At 32.3% G+C, this 19,529-nt stretch overlaps 1 protein-coding gene and 1 long non-coding RNA gene across 3 annotated transcripts; one reads left to right on the top strand and one right to left on the bottom strand.

Annotated features, from left to right (window-relative positions):
- Positions 1–974: 974 nt before the first annotated feature.
- LOC145731641 (uncharacterized) lies at positions 975–18,418 on the bottom strand. The gene is made up of 3 exons (XR_014178841.1): positions 18,022–18,418; positions 14,940–15,126; positions 975–2,103 (listed from the first exon to the last, which is right to left on the bottom strand). It is a non-coding gene; the product is annotated as an uncharacterized LOC145731641 (long non-coding RNA).
- On the top strand, positions 15,144–17,054 carry LOC145731640 (52 kDa repressor of the inhibitor of the protein kinase-like). Of its 2 annotated transcripts, XM_081983522.1 has the most exons (6): positions 15,155–15,420; positions 15,534–15,790; positions 15,849–15,956; positions 16,025–16,139; positions 16,308–16,545; positions 16,604–17,054. In XM_081983522.1, exons 1-6 carry the CDS (start codon positions 15,350–15,352, stop codon positions 16,643–16,645), a joined length of 831 nt encoding a protein of 276 aa, XP_081839648.1. In that variant the 5' UTR covers positions 15,155–15,349; the 3' UTR covers positions 16,646–17,054. The 2 variants fall into 2 exon arrangements, with proteins under 2 accessions (XP_081839649.1, XP_081839648.1); XM_081983523.1 differs by lacking the exon at positions 16,604–17,054 and having other exon boundaries at positions 15,144–15,420; positions 16,193–16,332.
- Positions 18,419–19,529: the final 1,111 nt, after the last annotated feature.

The following is a 19,529-nucleotide window of genomic DNA, read 5'->3' as shown; positions in this document are numbered from 1 at the left end:
CTAATCAGAAATGTCTTATTAATTCTAGGTTATTAAAGAGAGACTTAAAATGGTGGTTATCTGCTATAGAAAATGCTTCTCAGGTATTTCGACAGGATGTTTACTCTGTCGAGATTTACACGGATGCTTCTAATACTGGTTGAGGAGCTCATTGTGTTGGAAGAGAGGCTCATGGGTTCTGGGACTCTGGAGAAAAAGAATACCACATAAATTATTTGGAGCTTTTAGCTGCTTTTAACGGCTTAAAGTATTTTACAAACAGTTCTCACTTTGGCAAAAATGTTCTTTTGAGAATTGATAATGTAACTGCGATTTATTATATAAACCGTATGGGCAGCATCAGAAATAGAAAACTTAATAAATTGTGTCAATCTATTTGGAAGTGGTGCGAGAAAAGAAATATTTGGATACATGCTACCTACGTAGCCTCTAAAGACAATTTGGCAGATAGGAGCTCCCGAATTACCAGATGTGAAACTGAATGGGAATTAAATTCCCATGAATTTGATTTAATAGTTTGCAGATTTGGATCTTTTGATGTAGACCTTTTTGCGTCATTTTATAATAAGAAATGCCAGCATTACATTTCCTTGTTCAATGATCCCCAGGCTCTAGCAATAGATGCTTTTACAATCCCTTGGGAAAATTTCTATTTTTACGCTTTTCCACCCTTTGCTTTAATCGCGAGAGTTTTAAAGAAAATAATCTCCGATAGAGCAGAAGGAATTTTGGTGGTTCCCTATTGGCCATCACAGGCTTGGTATGCATTATTCTCCAAGCTTTTGGTTGACACTCCTTTATATTTAGGACCATCTAATAATTTAATTTTTTCTCCGTTTAGAGATCAGCTGTTCCCTGTAAAGGATCTTACCCTGGTTGCAGGACGATTATCAGGGAAGCCTTTTTGCTAAAAGGTATGCCTGAAGAAGGTTTGCCAGTTATTTTGCAGTCTTTATCAGCGTCCACTATAAGACAGTATGATTCAGCATATCGGCTTTGGTGGACATACTGTACAGAAAAACAATTGTCAGTCTACGGAGCTTCCTTGGATCAGGTGATTTTGTTTTTCAGGGATTTATTGGACAAAAGAACTTTTAAATACGGCTCGTTCAACAATATTCGATCAGCTTTATCACTGATTTTTCCGGATAATTTTAGCAGACATCCTTTTATTAAGAGGTTTATTAGAGGCATTTCGAGATTGCGTCCTCAAAGACCTCGTTATGAGTTTACTTGGGATCCTCAGATCTTATTGGACTTTATCCATAACTTACAGAACGAAGAGTTATCCTTGGAAAATCTCACTAAATCAGTTATTTGTTTATTGGCCCTGGCTACGGCACAGAGATTTCAGACATTCGCCTCCATTAAGGTTCAGAATATCTCGTTTTAGTACCTCGGCCGTAGGAAACCAATTAGGCTAATTCACGAAAAATCATAAAAAATTAATATTTTTCCCTCAAAACGCCAATTTTTTTCAAAATGTTTTTAGAAGGGTCATGACTGAAAGGGTTAATATACCGTATTAGTCGTGACCCGACGTCCAATCGACTCAAATTTGTATTCCCCAAAATAGTGCAAATACGAGTAGAAATGCCGTCGCCCCAACGTCGGTTAATCGAACGTTGAATCAACGTCCAAATGCCGTTTGGGCATTATTCATAGTTCTTAGAAAACACATGTAATTAGCATTAATTCTTCGATATAAATAGGAGCTGAGCAGACACAAAAAGTTAAATTTGCTGTAGGATGTTAATCAGTTGGAAAATAAATTGTACGTTAGATAGATATTACTGATTGCTGGTCCTTGTTCACTCCCAATGTCAACTTCTGCACAGTTACTCAGTTCGCCATGCGTAGATTGACATTTAAAGGAATGACAATATTTCTAATACTTCAGCATTTAGTTGGAAATTAAATGAAAATTATTCGGCCAGATATTGTGGATAGAACAATGCTGCAAATGGCATAACAGCAAATCGAAATCGCAAATAAAACTACACACCACCCGCGCCCCAATCATTAGTTTATTATTAAAATTAAAAAAAATCCAAGATTGACCTGGATGACCTTTTTTTGCTTCTCGCTTCACCGGGAGAATATCTGTAACAAAAAAAATATATTATCACGAGAATATAAGAAATGTCAATGTGTTTTAAGTTTTAACTCGGTTTTAACCAATGTTAGCTGAAGCTTGAATTTATATTGTAGCATAAAATCAGTATAAAAATTCATTATACATTGAATTACCATTCAATCTAGCCCACAGGTGGTCTATTTCTGACCATAAACAAGTTTAGAAACGTACGAAAATTATACGCACAGTTGCGAAGAAGGTATTTACCATACACATCTGTTCGCATGTTTTCGTATACGTAACTTAACGTATAATATCAGAAATTTACTGACTTTAAAAAAATTTATTTTATGCAAAACACGTATTTGTTAGCGCACGAGAAAACCCACCAGTTAAAAACAGCGCACGGGAAATGCGCACTTTCCAGCGTCCTCACGGAAAAGGTACATTTTTTCAAACAAATCAACCAAAAAATAGATAGTTTTCAGACTAGTAAGAATAATGAAAAAAACCTTTCCTACTCAGGTGCGGTAAATGCACTTTTACACACTTATTTGAGTGCGGGAAAGAGTACTTTTCCGCACCGGATGCGGTAAAGTTACTTTTCCGCATTGCAAAATTAATTTACAATAAATGTAAAATTTTAAAGGTAATACCAGGTGTCCAAGAGCACCCTGGACATAGGAGATTAACATGGGAAAACGGTTTTAATTTTTTTGCGCCTGTACGGTTGATTTGATTGAAAAATCGTAATAATGAAAGTTATAGTACCTATCACGGACTAGTTTTGTGTATTTTTTTCGGATCTCTAACTTGAGCCCTTTCGTCGTAAAACACGAACAAAAATGAGAAAATTTAAACTTTTGACCTGCACTGTATAGGCGGTTGTCGAGCAACCGTACCAGCAACAATGACCTGTTTACCCGTTTCATAAAAATGGTGGCTTTGTCAGCAAAACGGTAGTCTAAACATTAATTAAATTCTCAAGTCCTGAAAGGCTTACCGATGTGACCTTTTGTCCTCAGTTCCTTTACCTAACTTCAACCGTTTCTGACTTTTAACAGTTTTGGTTACACACAGGTTTTGGTCACACAACAGTTTATAAATACTATTGTGATTTATAATACTTTTTAAATTTCTTAAACACAAGATAATTTCGCCTACTACTACGAAATCTCGATTCAAACAGACCTGCACGAACCACTTTCAACCGACAATCTTTTTTTACCTTACATTCTTTCTCCGCTCATCTCCCCGATAAGCCATTCGAGTATTCGTTTCATTTAGTATAGCAAACTATAATACAATTTTACTCTAAACGCACGACAAAAAAAACCCGCAGCCAGGTATCGGACTTTGTCCTCTCCGATCCGAAAGGAATCTGGCCACCGACGTCATCACCCATACGCACGTCACCACCAATCATCTCAAAAACTGTACCAATTAATTTATATACGTTGCAGGTTATTATGAATTTTGTAAATGTACTTTACCATTTAACCATTAACCGTATTAGCAAAACAATATTAAAACATTAAATATCTCGAAAACGGACAACATTTAAGATCTAAAACTAGTATACTTTTTTTAAATAGAAAACATATTAGAATAATATTTTGAAGTCGTATCTCCGTTTCAACTGCGTAAAAAAAGTTTAAGTCCTTTTAAGCAGCTGAAATAGTTGCAGATAGCGTAGTAGTAGCAAAATAGTAGTAGTAATGATGTAGCTCTATGTCCCATTACTTATGGTCCACCCTATACAGGGTTATTCACATTATTCGACACGGAAGATTGCGACTAACCTATTCACTTTCAAAAAAGTTTTGATTCTGGGATGGATATTGAAGGTAGGTTTTAAAAATATTTGCAAGATGTACCGGTTGTCCCAAATGCAGAAAAAGTATCAAAGTCATGTTTTTTCAATTGGAACATCTAGTATATTACTTTATTTTCAGAATCTACGTTGAAAATAAAAATTAATTGAAGTTCATTGATGTTTGATAGGTCTAAACTTTACAGTTCCTCAGATATTCCTAAATTTGTAAAAATGTAGAACAAATATTAACATTTAAACATTCAACCTTCCTTTGAGATTTATTGACCAACATTGGTTTGGGCGCTGATAACAGATTAAGTTTTATGATCCAAAAGTAATAATTGTCTAGCTCATATAGGGGGTCTCAAAAAATTTAATCAAAAACTACAATTTTGAAGTAGTATAAACTTGTCAAAATTAAATGGAACCCCACCAATTTTATGGTTACAAGTTACAATATATGCAAAATTTAATTACCTATCGAAAATTATTAAGGTTTCATACCGCTAATTGTTAACGTTTTCTTGGAAAATCGACATTTCTTAAACTAGAGCTGACTTTGACTGATTTTTGCAATCGTTCAAAGATCACTTGGTATCTTTTCCAATTACATATCTATCGTTCTAATCTGAGTAAAGCTTAGAATAAAATAGTGGCTTAATACTTTGTAAATTTGCTAAACAAGTTACAAAAATAATTCATAAAAATGTTTAAAACGGCGACAATTCGACTACAAACACAAACATACCCGCTCCGTTTGTGAGTCGGTCAGCAACATTATTAAGTATCTTAATGGATATACTCCTAAAAATTTCGCTAATTCGCTAATCTGTGGTCATTTCTCAAGGGTATCAAAAATCACTCAAAATCGGTGCGAGTTCGCGAAATGTTGACTTTCCAAGAAAACACGAACAGTTAGCCATAGGAGACCTCAATAATTTTCGATAGATAATTAAATTTTGCATCTACTTTAACCATAAAATAGGTGGTGTTCAATTTGATTTTGACAAGTTGTTAAAGTTTAAAGGTTGCAATTATTGGGAGAAAAATTTTGAGACATCCTGTATGAGCTAGACAATTTCTCATCCATGGATCCTAAAACTTGATCATTTAGCAGTTCCCAAGCCAATTTTTATTGATATCAAACATAGGTTGAGTGATTAACATTAAAATTTGTTCTAAATTTTTACAAAATAACGAATATCTGAGAAACTGTAAAGTTTAGACGTACCAAACCTCAATGTCATTACCTTTTATTTTCAACAGATTCTGAAAATCAAATAAAATACTAAGTATTCCATTTGAAAAAGTATAACTATGATACTTTTTCTGCATTTGGGACAACCGGTTAATCTTGAAAATATTTTTAAAAGATCTACATCCATCCCAGAATTAAAAGTTTGTTGAAAGTGAATACTTTAGTACACAATTTTCCGTGTCGAATATCGTGAATAACCCTGTATAATTTATAAAAAAACAAATGTTTTAATTTTGTATGTCATTAACCACAACAATTTAAAATGTTTATTGTTCAATTGAATTGTTAAAGACAATTTTCAGATTATAGTTTAGTTAAGATAACAAAAAATGCAGGTAAAAGTTAAAAAATATAAATAAATCGCAGACATTTAAGTTCGGTAGGTATATGACATATTTCACAAAAGTTGAATTGTAAAAGCTATCAGAAAAATAAGGAATACACAGGCTGTTCCATTTAAAAAAGTCGAAATTACTTATGATGAATCTGTCAACACGGTGTTCCATAATAAAAGCGTTATACAGGATGTTTCACGATAAATGCGTCATATTTTAGGGTTTGATTAAACGTCAAAAAATAACTCTAATGTGCTATATAAACCATGGTTCAAAGATGTTTCGTTATGTAGATACAGGGTGTTAAAGTTTGGGTAAAAAAATCTAAATTTATTTATTTCATCAAAACAATAAGAGATATTTTCATAAAACTTTTTAGGTGTCAAAGATAAACTTCGTTTTTCCATTAAAAAATATATTTTTTATATTTGCCAGTGGCGTCTAATCGAAAAAGTTATTGACCATTTTTGCAAAAAAAAATATGTACGCCACTGTTTTTCCATAAAATGCAAATCAGTTCTGAATTCCTTATTCAATTTAACACAGAAAAGGCATCCAGTAACTTTTTGGTACGTCATCTCGTTTTCGAATAAAAAATCATGCAAAAGTACCATTAAAATTAATATTAAATCTTCGAATTTCGTCTCTATTCAATTTTAAAATTTTGATTTATTCAGTTTTTTAATGAAAAAATAGGAAGATACTGCTTGTTCCTATCGAATAATTTTTTTTTAAAAGACTAAATTAATAAAAATTTAAATATTGATTAATAAACAGTCGACGATTCAGTATTGATTTTATGGGTACATTTTTATGATTTTCAATTTTTTATTGGAAAACAGAAAGGTGTACCGAAAAGTTACTAGAAAGCTTTTCTGTTCTAAATTGAATGGGGAATTCAAAATTGATTTGCGTTTAATAGAAAAAAAGAGGTGTACATATTTTTTTGCGAAAACATTCAGGAACGTGTTTGATTGAACGCTACTGGCAAAATTAAAAAATGTGTTTTTTATTGCAAAACGTGCCTTATCGTGGACAGTTGACACCTACAAAGTTTAATAAAAATATCTGAGACCGGTTTGAAGAAATAGATCCAAACTTTAACACCCTGCATCTCCATAACGGAACATCTTTGGCCCATGGTTTAGCAAACTAGGGTAAATTTTTACTTTTAATCAAACCATAAAATATGACACATTTATCGTGAAACCCTGTATTTTAGGGTTTGATTAAACGTCAAAAAAAAACCTAGTTTTCTATATAAATCATGATCCAAAATTGTTTCGTTATGGAGGTACAGGTTCTTAAAGTTTTGATAAAAAAAATCTCAATTTATTTATAATTCTCAAATCGGCTGCAGCAATTTTCATAAAACTTTATATTCAACAAAAATATTCACCAACTCGTTCAATTGGATACCACTGGCAAAATTGAAAAATGTCTTTTTTATTGCAAAGCGTGCTCTATTGTTGACACGTACAAAGTTTTATGAACATAGGAATCTGCAGCCCTTTTGAAGAAATAAATAAATTTAGATTTTTTATCAAAACTTTGATACCATGTATCTCTATAGCAAAACATCTTTGGATCATGGTTTATAAAGCAAAGTAGAGTTATTTGATTATATTTCAATTTTGGTATTTATACCAAAATATGACGTATTTATCGTGAAACACTCTGTAAAAAAATCGAACGCCCTGTAGCATCTAACGCAAATTTATTTGCGTAAATCTACTTTGTGCTCCCTGTACAAACAATGGTAATTGGTAATACAGAAAATTTTATATCACAGTTTTATATCAAATATTAGTAAAACCTCGAGGAAAACTATTAGGTTGAAGTATAGATATTAAAATAAAACTTAAAAAAAAAAATTCTACCTAGTATCTACAAATGTATTAAAAAATATAAGGTTCTATTCAAAATAAAAAAAAAAACTAATGCCTGGTTTATACCCCCAAATTAAAAAAAAATTAATTAAATGTAAATTTGTACCGGGTGACCCAATAAGACTGTTCCTCGCCCATATCTTGGGAACCGTTCGTCGTATGACTTAAAGGTAAAAATTTTTTTAGGTTAATCGGCACTGACGAATCGCTGGAGAATATTTTAAAGTTCTAAAAATGACCACTAGAGGCCGTAACTGCCAGCTTAAATTTTTAAATTGCATTTTCTATAAATTTTACACAATAAACTAGAATTTTTTTTCCACATTTTTAAAGCGAACCAATTTATCTATTATTTTCGTAAAACACAAACTTCTGTTATTTCAAAAACAAAGATGGCATGGGGTGTTCAATTGTTTTTGCAATAACCTGCTTTAACTTCTTAACAGTTTGACCAATTTCAACAAATTTGGTATTGTTGAAAACAGCATTTCTTAGGCAATAAGAATCAACCAAAATATTAAAAAAAAAAAAAATTAAATATTAATTATTATTAACTAAACTTAAATTTAGTTGAATATTTCTCCGCCAGGGGGCTAGTTTTGACACCATAACTCAAATTCCAAAAAAGATAAAAAAATAAATGGTATGATATGACCTTTTTCTTTATGAAAAAGTAGCCAAATAACATCCAAATAGGTCAGTGAAAACCGTTTTTCAAATTCTGGTCCCTAACTTGAAGTATTGAGCAAATTAGATTAATGGATCTTTGAAGGCCAAGGATAGCGCGGTAAATTTCATAAAACTATTAAAAATGTAGCTACATAATGAATAAAATGTTATAGAAGCAATTGTGAGTCTAAATAGAATTCATTTAGGCATTATTTAAAAATACCATATATCATCAGAACATTCATGTTGCTCCAAAGGGACTAAACGTTATACCTTAAGTTAAACCTTCTTTTTAAGTTATACCTTATACTTTTTAATTTACAAATATATTATATATTTTTTGGCAGAAATTGATTCCAAAAATCACACAAAAACAGGAGGACATTGCAATGCAATAGACAAATTTCGAGAGGAACATTAAAGTGACTTAATAAGTTCAGGATGCATTTAGTCCCTTTGGAGCAAGATGAATGTTCTGACGATATGTGGTATTTTTTAAATAATGCCTAAATGAATTCTATTTAGACTCACAATTGCTTCTATAACATTTTATTCATTATGTAGCTAAATCTTTAATAGTTTTACGAAATTGAGAAAACTTAATTTGACTTGAATGAAAATTTAGTTTAATTTTAATTCGCAGGTCTACATAGACGTAATTAAAAACTTAATTTTTGTCCATAACAACACGTAGTAAACAAAGTAGTCCAGGTTACTTTACTCAGGGTTGATATAGAGGGGTAGACCGCCGATAATTTTTTGTACACCAAAATGCCTTTTTGCATACGAAATACCTTGAAATGCCTTTAAAATACCTCACAATGCTTCGATTATACCTCATAGTGATAATGCCTTAAAAAAACTGCCTAAAATGCCTCTAACTGCTTTGAAATACATCAAAATGCCTTTAAATTATTATCAATATGTCATTGTCATTAACTGCCTTAGGATACCTTAAAATGTTTACACATTTGTTGCTTTCTTAAATACAGACATAGAAACAGTTAATTAACAACAGTAATTTAAATTTAGACAGTAATAAAATTGTAAGAACTATAGGTCACATGACTTGATAATTCAATTTTTGAGCTTGCAACATTGTAAAGGCTAGTTGACATTGTCAAAAACAGTCACGTGAAGTTCAAAACGCAGTTTAAACTTTGAAAAATGGTAAAATAAATTTAAAAGGTTGTTAAAACTTAACTTGCAAAATACACGTTACGTGACGTTGAAAATGCAATTCTGCATGTTCTTGCAACACTGTAAAGGTCAGATGACATCTGTCAAAATTAGTCACATGACCTTTAAAATGTGGTTTAAAATTAAAAACTTTGGCAAATTACATTTAGACTATTTTAGACAGTTGTAAAAGCTGAAATTGTAAAATACACGTTGTGCGACGTTAATAATACAATTTTGAGCATGCAACACTGTAAAAGCCAGTTGACACCTGTTAAAAACAGTCACGTGACCATAAAAATGTAGTTTAAATGTTGAAAAATTGGTAAATTTTTATAATAATTTGTAATGAATCAGGGTTCAGAGGATATATATCCAGTGATATATATCATGATGAATATCATGATATATATCTTGATATTTACAGCTTGATATATATCCGATATATTCAATATTTTTATTAATTGAATAAAAACAGGTTTCAGTTATTCAAAGCATCAAAAAATTATTCAACAAGGCCCTGTTATAGTACATTAAGTATCAAGAATATTAAGTAAGCTTTACTGAAGGATGGCAAAGTTTGGTTTTCTAATTTGTCTGAGATTAGTAAAGCTGTTACTGTTCGCGATGCACGGAAAAGGTACATTTTCTCGACAATGAATCAGTCGAGAAATAGATAGTTTTCAGAGTCGCATAATAAAAAGTTTATTTTTTTTGTATAGAAATAATATAAGTTATTATAAAAGGATTTGTGTTAAAAGAAAAGATAGCTTAAGTAAGCATAAAACAAAACAATTTTTTTTGTTGCAAAGCGGTATATGTATGGGAGATGAAAATAAAAATAAAAGACCACGATCTGAATTGAGTCCAGAACAGACAGGCAAAAAGCGACAACGTGAGGAAACCAGTACTAGTAACAACCAAGCAGAAAATTATGGAGATGCAGGAAAAACGGAAGAATGTGTTATCTCCGAGGAAAAAATTTCCGAATTTTATGCTGCTTTGGATATTTTTGCCGCCGTCATAGGGCAAGGACAAGACGAATTTTCGCAAAATTCCATGAAAAGGGCTCACTCACAAATATGTAAAATATTTACTTTGTTGGTTTTCAAGCAAGGTCAAATTGAAAAAGAAAATGTACAACTCAGAAGTAAGTTACTCTTTCAGTCTGAAATGCAGAAAACTTTTGAAATGGGACCTCGGAATCACAATCAAGAAAATATAACGTATGCAAAAATTGCCGGCTCTGTTCCAAAAACAAACGTAAATCAAGAATCTACCTTAGAAAAACAAGATGAAAAGGAATGGACAACTCCAAAAACATCAAGAAGATACGAAACAATGATAAACGTTCCAAATGTCACAGATCCAAAAGAAGCCATGAAAAAGCTTAAACAAAACGTTAATGTAAAAGAGATAGGTGGAGCATTCAAAAACGTAAAACAAACGAAAAGTGGAACAATAATTGTTGAAAGTCACAGTAAGGTCCAACAGGAGCAACTACAGGCAGCAATACAAAAAATAGAAGATATCAATGCAAAAGAAAAACTAATAAATGATCCTATGTTCATGATCACCGGGATTGAAAAAGGCTTTTCTGAAGAAGAATTTATAGAAGAACTGATTAGGCTAAATGACGAAGTTGAATCAGAGCTACAAACAAGTGTTCGGGATAAAATTAAAGTGGTCACGAAGAGACAGTGTAAAAACATTAATAAAGAAAATTGGATTTTACAAGCCCCTCCCGCCATCTCAAAGTGGTTCTTAAAAAGAGGTACGGTTTATTTTAACTTATTGACAGTTTACGTGAAGGAGTATTACAACCTAGCCATGTGCTTTCAATGTGCCGGTTTTGACCATGTAGCAAAGTATTGTTCACAAAAAGAGTGTTGCCATAAATGTGGAGCGGAGCACAAGTCAAGTGAGTGTACTGAATTAGTTCTACGATGCCCGAATTGTGTCAAAATGAAACTGGAAGATACTAACCACTCTGCCAGAGATATGAGAATCTGCCCAGTGCATCAGCGAAGACTTTTAAGGTACAAAAATAATATTAACTATAGCACGGTTTTTCAGTAACTGAACAAGGGGAAAACACGTCATACAAGAAATTTTTTTGAAAATATTAGCATTATACATCAGAACGTGCAATCACTCGGGAATTCAGTAGATATACTAAACGACATGCTTGGGGACCACCCTGAATGTAGGATATTGTGCATTACAGAGCATTGGAAATCAGAAGAACAACTCAAATATATGTCTTTGAAGAATTTAAATTTAATTGCAAGTTATTGTCGTGAATTAAATAAGCATGGGGGGAGTGCAGTATATGTGCATAAAAGCATAAAATGCAAAACGCAAAAAAAATATTCCAAAGTTTCGATAAAATATCAGATCGAAATAGCTGCAACAGAATGTGACCTACAAGGTGAATTAGTTTTGGTACTATCAGTATATAGACCTTCAGGTGCAAGCATAGAGATATTCTTTGACCGCTTTGAATCCTTACTTAGTGCTGTAATGAAGGAGAACAAGCGCGTTATTGTTGCTGGCGATTTTAATGTGGAAATGCTGAAAAGTAATACAGCTAAGGGAGACTTTGGTGACCTGTTGGAGTCGTTTGGATTGAAACAAACAATTTTTGAGAACACTAGAATTAGTAAAAATTCTAGCTCTTGTATAGACAATATATTTGTAAACTTTAACAATATTGTACATAGTGCCGTGCTACATACATCTACCTCAGATCACACTGCGCAAAAAGTAACTTTTAAGATAAAGAAAACCTTTGAAAAAAATATGGAATACAAAAGATTTTTTTCAAGTGAGAATAAAAATAATTTCTTTAAATATTTAAAAGAGCAAAACTGGGAACTTGTCTATAAAATACCAAAGAACGAAGTAAACATGCAGTGGTGCACCTTTTTAAATGATTTTATCAGAATATTTAATTTCTGTTTTCCTTTAAAATTAGTAAATACCAATCAAAAATATAAAATCAAACACAAGAATCCCAGAATCAGTGAATGTAAAAATAGATTGGACTTACTGTTGTCTTTGTCCAGAGTTAATAATGATTTTAAAGAGAGCTACAACAAAACTAAAAAAGAATATGACCAAATATTAAAAGCAGTGCGGTCTGAGGAATATGAACATAAGCTAAGATTATCAGACAACAAGAATAAATGTATGTGGAGGATTTGCAGAGAGATAACTGGACAGAATAATAATTTTCCTGAAACTGCAATTAAGGGCGATCCGGAAGATATTCCCAACGAATATAATAACTACTTGCTTTCAATTGTTCCAGATATTTTAAAACAATTAAACACCATCCCCTTTAACTGCAGCATTAGGGAGAATGACCAGTATATGTTTCTTAGAAAGATGTCCACTCAGGAGTTATGTGAATTGTCAGCAAAAATAAAAAATAAGCATAGTAGTGGGGTTGACGACCTACCTACTAGCATCATCAAACCAGCTATTCCGGTTGTTAAAGATGTGCTTTGCCATATAATTAATAATTCCTTCAAACATGGTATATTTCCAGAGCAATTAAAGATAGCGTTGATTAAGCCTTTATTTAAAAAAGGAAATGCGGATTTGATGGAAAACTACAGGCCTATTAGTTTGTTGCCGGCTTTTTCAAAAATTTTTGAATTATGTATGTGTAAACGGTTGATAGATTTTTTCAAGCATTGTAATTTATTGAGCTTAAATCAGCATGGTTATGTGCCTGGAAGGTCCACGCAGACTGCAATATTTAACTTTACAAAACGGATATTAGAAAGTATGGAAAAAGGTAACCTGGCGATTGGCATCTTCTTGGACCTGTCAAAGGCGTACGACTGTCTTGACCCAGATATGTTACTTAGAAAACTTAAGGCTTACGGTGTGCGAGGTCAAACATTACATTTGTTTTCATCATATTTAACTAATAGGCAACAAAAAGTTAAAATATTAAAAAATGGACAAAATTATTTCTCAAGTCTGAAGGAAAATAAAATTGGAATTGCACAGGGAAGCATATTGGGACCTATTTTATTCATTGTATTTCTTAATGACCTGAGCAACATTCTGCTTTCAGAAAATGAGCATGTGACGTGTTATGCCGATGATACGAATTTATTGACAGGGGGAAGAAATGTAGAAAGCCTAGCACTATCGGGAGAAAACTTATTTTGCAGAGCACAAGATTGGTTTAAAAGTAACAGATTATTACTTAATAATAATAAAACAAAGGTTCTACTCTTTAGAACCAAACAATTCAAAATTGAAAAACCTGGAACACTAACTTTTGGACAATCAAATACAGAGCTAGTAGAACATACCAAATTTCTTGGAATTCACTTGGATGAATTCCTAAACTGGTCAAATCATATTTTAGAGTTAAACAAAAAGCTTAGTTCAGTTTGCTATGGCATACGAGTCACTGCGAAATACATGAATGAAAGAACATTAAAAATCCTATATTACGCAAACTTTGAATCTGTGCTCAAGTATGGGATAATATTTTGGGGTTCTAATAGCTTAATGGAAAAAATTTTTGTTTTACAAAAACGAGCACTTAGAATAGTCAAGAAAATGGGATACAGGGAGAGCTGCAGGGGGGTTTTCAAAGCTAATGGCATTCTGACGGTGTGGGGACTATATATTTATTAACGTATAGTTTTCTTTTTCAAAAACAAAAGTATGTTTGATCTGGAGGTACATCATAGTTATAACACTCGAAGCGTAAATGTAAATTATCCGATACACAGATTAACTATAACCGAAAAAAATCCATATTATGCCTGTTTGAAGCTTTTTAATACATTACAAAATGATTTAAAATTAGAAAGAAATGAGAAACTTTTTAAAAGAAAGGTAAAACAGATGTTAATTAATTTAGAGCCATATTGTATCAGGGATTATGTAAGAGACTATTAGGTGTACACTCATTCTTAAAATGACGCTGTTTCTTTTTGTGTTTTCATGTATGTTTTTTGTAGTTACAGGAAATGTATTGTGACCATAATTAGAAATAAAGAAGACTAACTAACTAACTAACTATAAAAGGATTTGTGTTAAAAGAAAAGATAGCTTAAGTAAGCATAAAACAAAACAATTTTTTTAGTTTTTTATAGCTAAGTATATAAAGATTGAAAATGATATATATCGGATATATATCTGATATATATCCGATATATATCATGTGATATGATATTTATATAAATATCATGATATTTTCGAACCCTGTAATGAATATTGTTTCAACTCAATATCATGTAACAAAGATTTTACCATAATAATTACTTGTGCCTATGCTGTTATGTTCAATTTTCAGTCAATTTTGTTATATTAATAAACTACATTTTGAAATATACAGACAATGCCCCACAATACTCTCAAATGCTTTATAAATATCTCAAAATGCCTCGTAATATCTTGTAGTAATGGAAAAGTGCCTCATAATACCTCGAGTGTGTACACCAAATTACCTCGGCATTCTACCCCTCGGTTGATATGGAGAATAAGTATATTTATTAATACTACAACTAAAAACTTGGGTAAACCCTGCCTCATATACTACATATAATACATATTAACTCAAGGTTGAACAATGCAGTCTACAAAGTGAACAATGATGATTATTGTGTTAAAGGAAAAACCATATTGAAAACTGCATTGCTTTTTATTTTAATGTTACTATCATTAAAATCAGTTAACTCACCTTAAAACTTCCTTTTTTAATCCACTGTTGTAATGTAGATAGTTTAAAATATTGCACAGGATTTTATTCTTCTCCAACTTGACTTGATTGCAGTCCCTGGGAAATGTAGTCACTTTCTTCATAAAAGTTGTGCTTTTTCAACCACATGGAAAAGTAGTGATGTATGCAGCATATACCAGTTGCAGATCTGTCATTGACATATTATTAAAATGGACGCGGCGAAAGACAGAGAAGAACGAATCGAGATTAAACGAGAGAGACAGATCTATAGTACAGTATTACAAGCCACGCCCACCCATTTAATTGTATGTGTTTTCAGTGTCGTTGTTACTTTTTCAAGTGTATTTTTCTAATAGTTTTTTAGCCCTACCCTCAAAAACGGTTTTTTTTAAAACCTAACCCACTGAACAATGGTTCAAAGTTGCTCTGCGTTCGGATGTTCATCCAAAAGTATTGGCGGGTGCAATATTAAGTTTCACAGGTATGGGGTTAGGTTAGGCCATTTTAGCATCAGGCAAAGTTCACTGAACTTGTGCCAAACAATCCTTCCAATTAGTTCATAAGTCTCTATTAAAGTGAATAAACATTCCTTAGGTTCCCTAAAGATCCTGTGCTTCAAAGAAAATGGGTAAACGCCACTAAGAGAAAAAACTTCAAGCCTAGCAAAACTTCAGTGCTTTGCCAAAAACATTTTCTTGAAAGTGATTACAAAGAAACTGTGATGGAAACTAAGGTTCTGAAAAAGGAAGCAGTCCCTTCTTTATTCAACTTTCCTGCCAAATTGATTAATACCTCAACCCCTACAACCAAACCTAGAAGAGTGTTAATTCGAAAAACACAAGATGAGGAAGGTAATCATTAAATAGTGTTCTCAAACTTGGTTGTTCAACTATGCACTTTTATTTATAGATACATGTTTGTTGCCTTTAGCTAAGCAAATAGCTGAGGTATGTAATTCTAATATAAATAATGATGAACCCGAGCAAGCCAGTACCCAGTACAGCCCTAATCAGTTTGGTAAGTTAAAGAACAAACATGATTCATATTGCTGGCAACATTTTTTCATTAACATTTTAATAATTTAGACATTACCACATCAAAGCCAGATAACAAAGTTATTCAAACCACAGCAGGGGAGAAAGAGGTTTTACTAAAAACACAGACTGTCCTCGAAGTGAAAAAATCAAGTCATAGGAAAAGGTATGGAAGTAAGGCTATATTATTGAGCAGTGTGTACCTAAATCCCTTTATAGGTATTGTTAAAATAAAACAAATAGGGCTTTAAAACTGAAAAAAGAGGGTTTTACTACTCTCTCTTTGAACACCATGTTCTCGACCATGTTTTTAAGGTTTGCTGATTTATTTTAGAATCAGAGTTGAGCCAGTATTCCTTGGGGATTTTAGAGAAAAGGATCTTGAGTGTCCTATAAAGAGAAAACGCTATTGGATGCAAACTCAAGATAAACTAAAAATGTTGTCAAGAAAGACTAAAATTCTGCAGGCCTGTTTAAAACGACGAGAGTCTAAAATAGCCGGTATGAACTCCCTAGTTGACCATCTTAGAAAGCAAAATCATTTAACTTCAAATGAGTCGTTTTTTTTGAAGGTGGGTAAAATTTTGGTGTACTTATTTTATTAATTTTCAATTCTGCAAATTTTATTAGAAACAATCCCAAAGCTATTCAGCGTATCACTCGACCGATTAGCAAGGGTGCTGCAGCTTGTATTGAAGTTGGTGGGGGTATTTTCGAAAATATTCTAAATTAGTTTAGTTTTGTTGTTTAGACCACAATTATTTGTTTGTATTGCTTTTGAAATGAAAAACAGTCATACAAAACTTAAGGACCGATTATTTCAGCAACGGTTAAGAATCGGATTAAACAATATGGGTTCATTTATCTTATTTTAACCTCCTGAACGCATTCCTAAAATATTTCCCTTTCCACCCGAAACACCCTGTATAATATGTAGAATTAAAAAGCCATTAAACCATAGAAGTAATATATGACATAAAACTAAAAAAAAGCATTATAACTTTAAATTAATTTATGGGATTATTATTAAAAAGTATATTAAGATGCAATTGGATTTGAAAATAAACATTTTCTACCCCCAGATATGGATATAAATTCTCCTGTGTAGAAAACCATTATTATTAATAGTACCTATAGGTTATAAGGTACTTATAGATATAGATATAGATTATTAGTTCACGTTACACATATTATTTGTAAAACATAAGTAAGAGTGTTTTGTATTATTGCTTAAAAAGGATTTGTAGACCTACCTACATGTAGATTTTCTTTTCTCTTTTTATATAGGTAGGTATATATTCAAATGTAAACGAATTTTATTGTTTATTCACATGCAGCAGATGAAGAATAAATCAAGACCATTATATAAATTATTTCAACCAGTTTCAAATTTCAATTAATACCTATAATTGAAAACTTGATTACTTTCATGTTTTATAAAACTTTTAAATATACCTATTTAGGAACTTATTGCGATAATGTGTTCTAAGGTCTAGGCTTGGTTTTATGTACTTCCAATCTCACACAAGTATACATACAAGATCCTCAGAGAGAGTGCACTTTTTGTCTTAATATCAAATGCTTTTAAAATCATTTTATATTAAGACAAAAAGTACACGTCAATAAATAATAATTTTCTAATATAATTCTATGTAGATGTGACTTTAACCTGTAGTTTATAGTTGAAATTTATCAGTAAATTAGTTTAGAAATATCCAAAACTATTAAAACTCTATAAATAAACATTGATAAGTAAATAGCCCACAAAATTATTCCAAAGTACGAGCAAATACGAGCATGGTAGGAGCAGGCTACCCGTACTAGTTTCTCTCTCTCTCGCTCCACCCTCCGGCTCGCATGCTTAATGTGGGAGAGCGACTATAAGGCCGGTCCATATTTAGTATGTCAATGAGATCTGTAAGACTGGCCTAATTAGTTACTAGAACCACCCTTAAAAAATGTTAGTACAAAAATGTGTAGTAATGATGCATCAGCAATAGCATGGTTTATTACATAGGTTAGGTATGAAATTGCCATCGTAATCTTACCTGGGCCCAGCAGCTGTTGCATCCATTATATCTATCAAAAAACATACATTTCCTTGATATTAGTGTATAATTTTCATTAATTAAATTATTGGATTTTGTCATAAAAATATAATTTAGCAGCATGTTCTAGGTAGTTTTTTTTGACATAACAAGTGACAAGTGGGAATTTTACTTCAACACAACAGATCCAAGAGGGCGGCCCCATCAGCAAAACCTGTTTCCTCAAAGCGATACGTCGCGTGACGTCACAGTGGATGCTCGGCTGCACAGTATGAACTTAAAACCAATGGGTTATTCTTTACATTGAACAAGTGAAGTCCACCTCCACTGAGTGGAGGTATTACTTTCCTTCTGACAAAGTATTTATACTATAAAGTGATACGCTTGAATAATCAAAATATCTAAAAATTCAGCTTTATTAAGTATTGGCTTATTTCTTTAAACAAAAACATTGCAGCTGCACAAAGATGTTTGCTTTACAATCATAGTACTAGATAGGTAAATATTGTCTCATATGAGTAGTTTCTAGACCTATTAGTTGAACTCACACCAAACTACCTTATACTGCTATTACTGTGAGTTCCCAATCAAACTACCCGTCTGAAAGGACTTTCACGTTGTGACTTGAGTATTAAAAGACTGACTGGTTGTGTCTTTGAAAAAAAAAACTGTATTATCGGGGGTAATTGCACGAGTGCATAAAAATTACCGATAATTTTGCATGAAAACTTGTTATCTCTTAACTGCATGAGTTTATTTTCATATTTTTTTGGCGAAAGAACCCGACACCGCAGGTGGAGGGCTTTTTTAGAAAAAAATATGAAAATGACCGAATGCAGTTTGCAAAGATAACAAGTTTGAACGCAGAATTATCAGGTCATTTTTAAGGCACGAATGTAATTTTGGGGAATATTTCCCGAATAAAGAAAATGTTTTGGTTTTGCTGCAACTATAGATTGCTCAATGGAGCTCAATGAGCAAGTTCCAAACCGTTCATTAATTTTTGTTGACATGGCGTTTGACATTGCTTGGTTATAAAGTCAAAAAACTGCGCAAGGACAACAATACTACAGTACTAGCAATAGGCTCTACAACAATGCAGTCGTTATAGATACGTACAGTGCAATTATCGAAATGCAATTATCACTTTAGAATGCAATTATCGCTGTCATTCTGGTGAAAATGCACTGCTCATATGGGACATTTAACACATGAGGGAAATATTCGGGGGCAATACCATAAGAGCTCAGATTTAGCCGGATAATTTTTGTGCTTGTCTTAGAACACTTCTCAAGTATGAGAAGACAAGCGGAAAAATTATCCTGTTCAAAATCTGAGCTCGAATGGTATTTGATAAGACAATTCCATGAATATAATCAATAATATAATAAGACTGCGACTGCCTTGTACTGGCAGAAATACATTTTTCTGGTTCTTTTGATTTTCTGCAGTAGAACTCTATCCGAAGCGAGCCATAACCAAAACAAAACGAACAAACATCAAAATTG

This window comes from Ips typographus, linkage group LG7 (genome assembly GCF_016097725.1).
Source record: "Ips typographus isolate SLU linkage group LG7, UJ_Ityp_2.0, whole genome shotgun sequence".
Classification (NCBI taxonomy): Eukaryota; Metazoa; Arthropoda; class Insecta; order Coleoptera; family Curculionidae; genus Ips; species Ips typographus.
The sequence above is the reverse complement of the archived record's forward strand: the minus strand, read 5'-3'. Positions and strand labels throughout refer to the sequence as shown.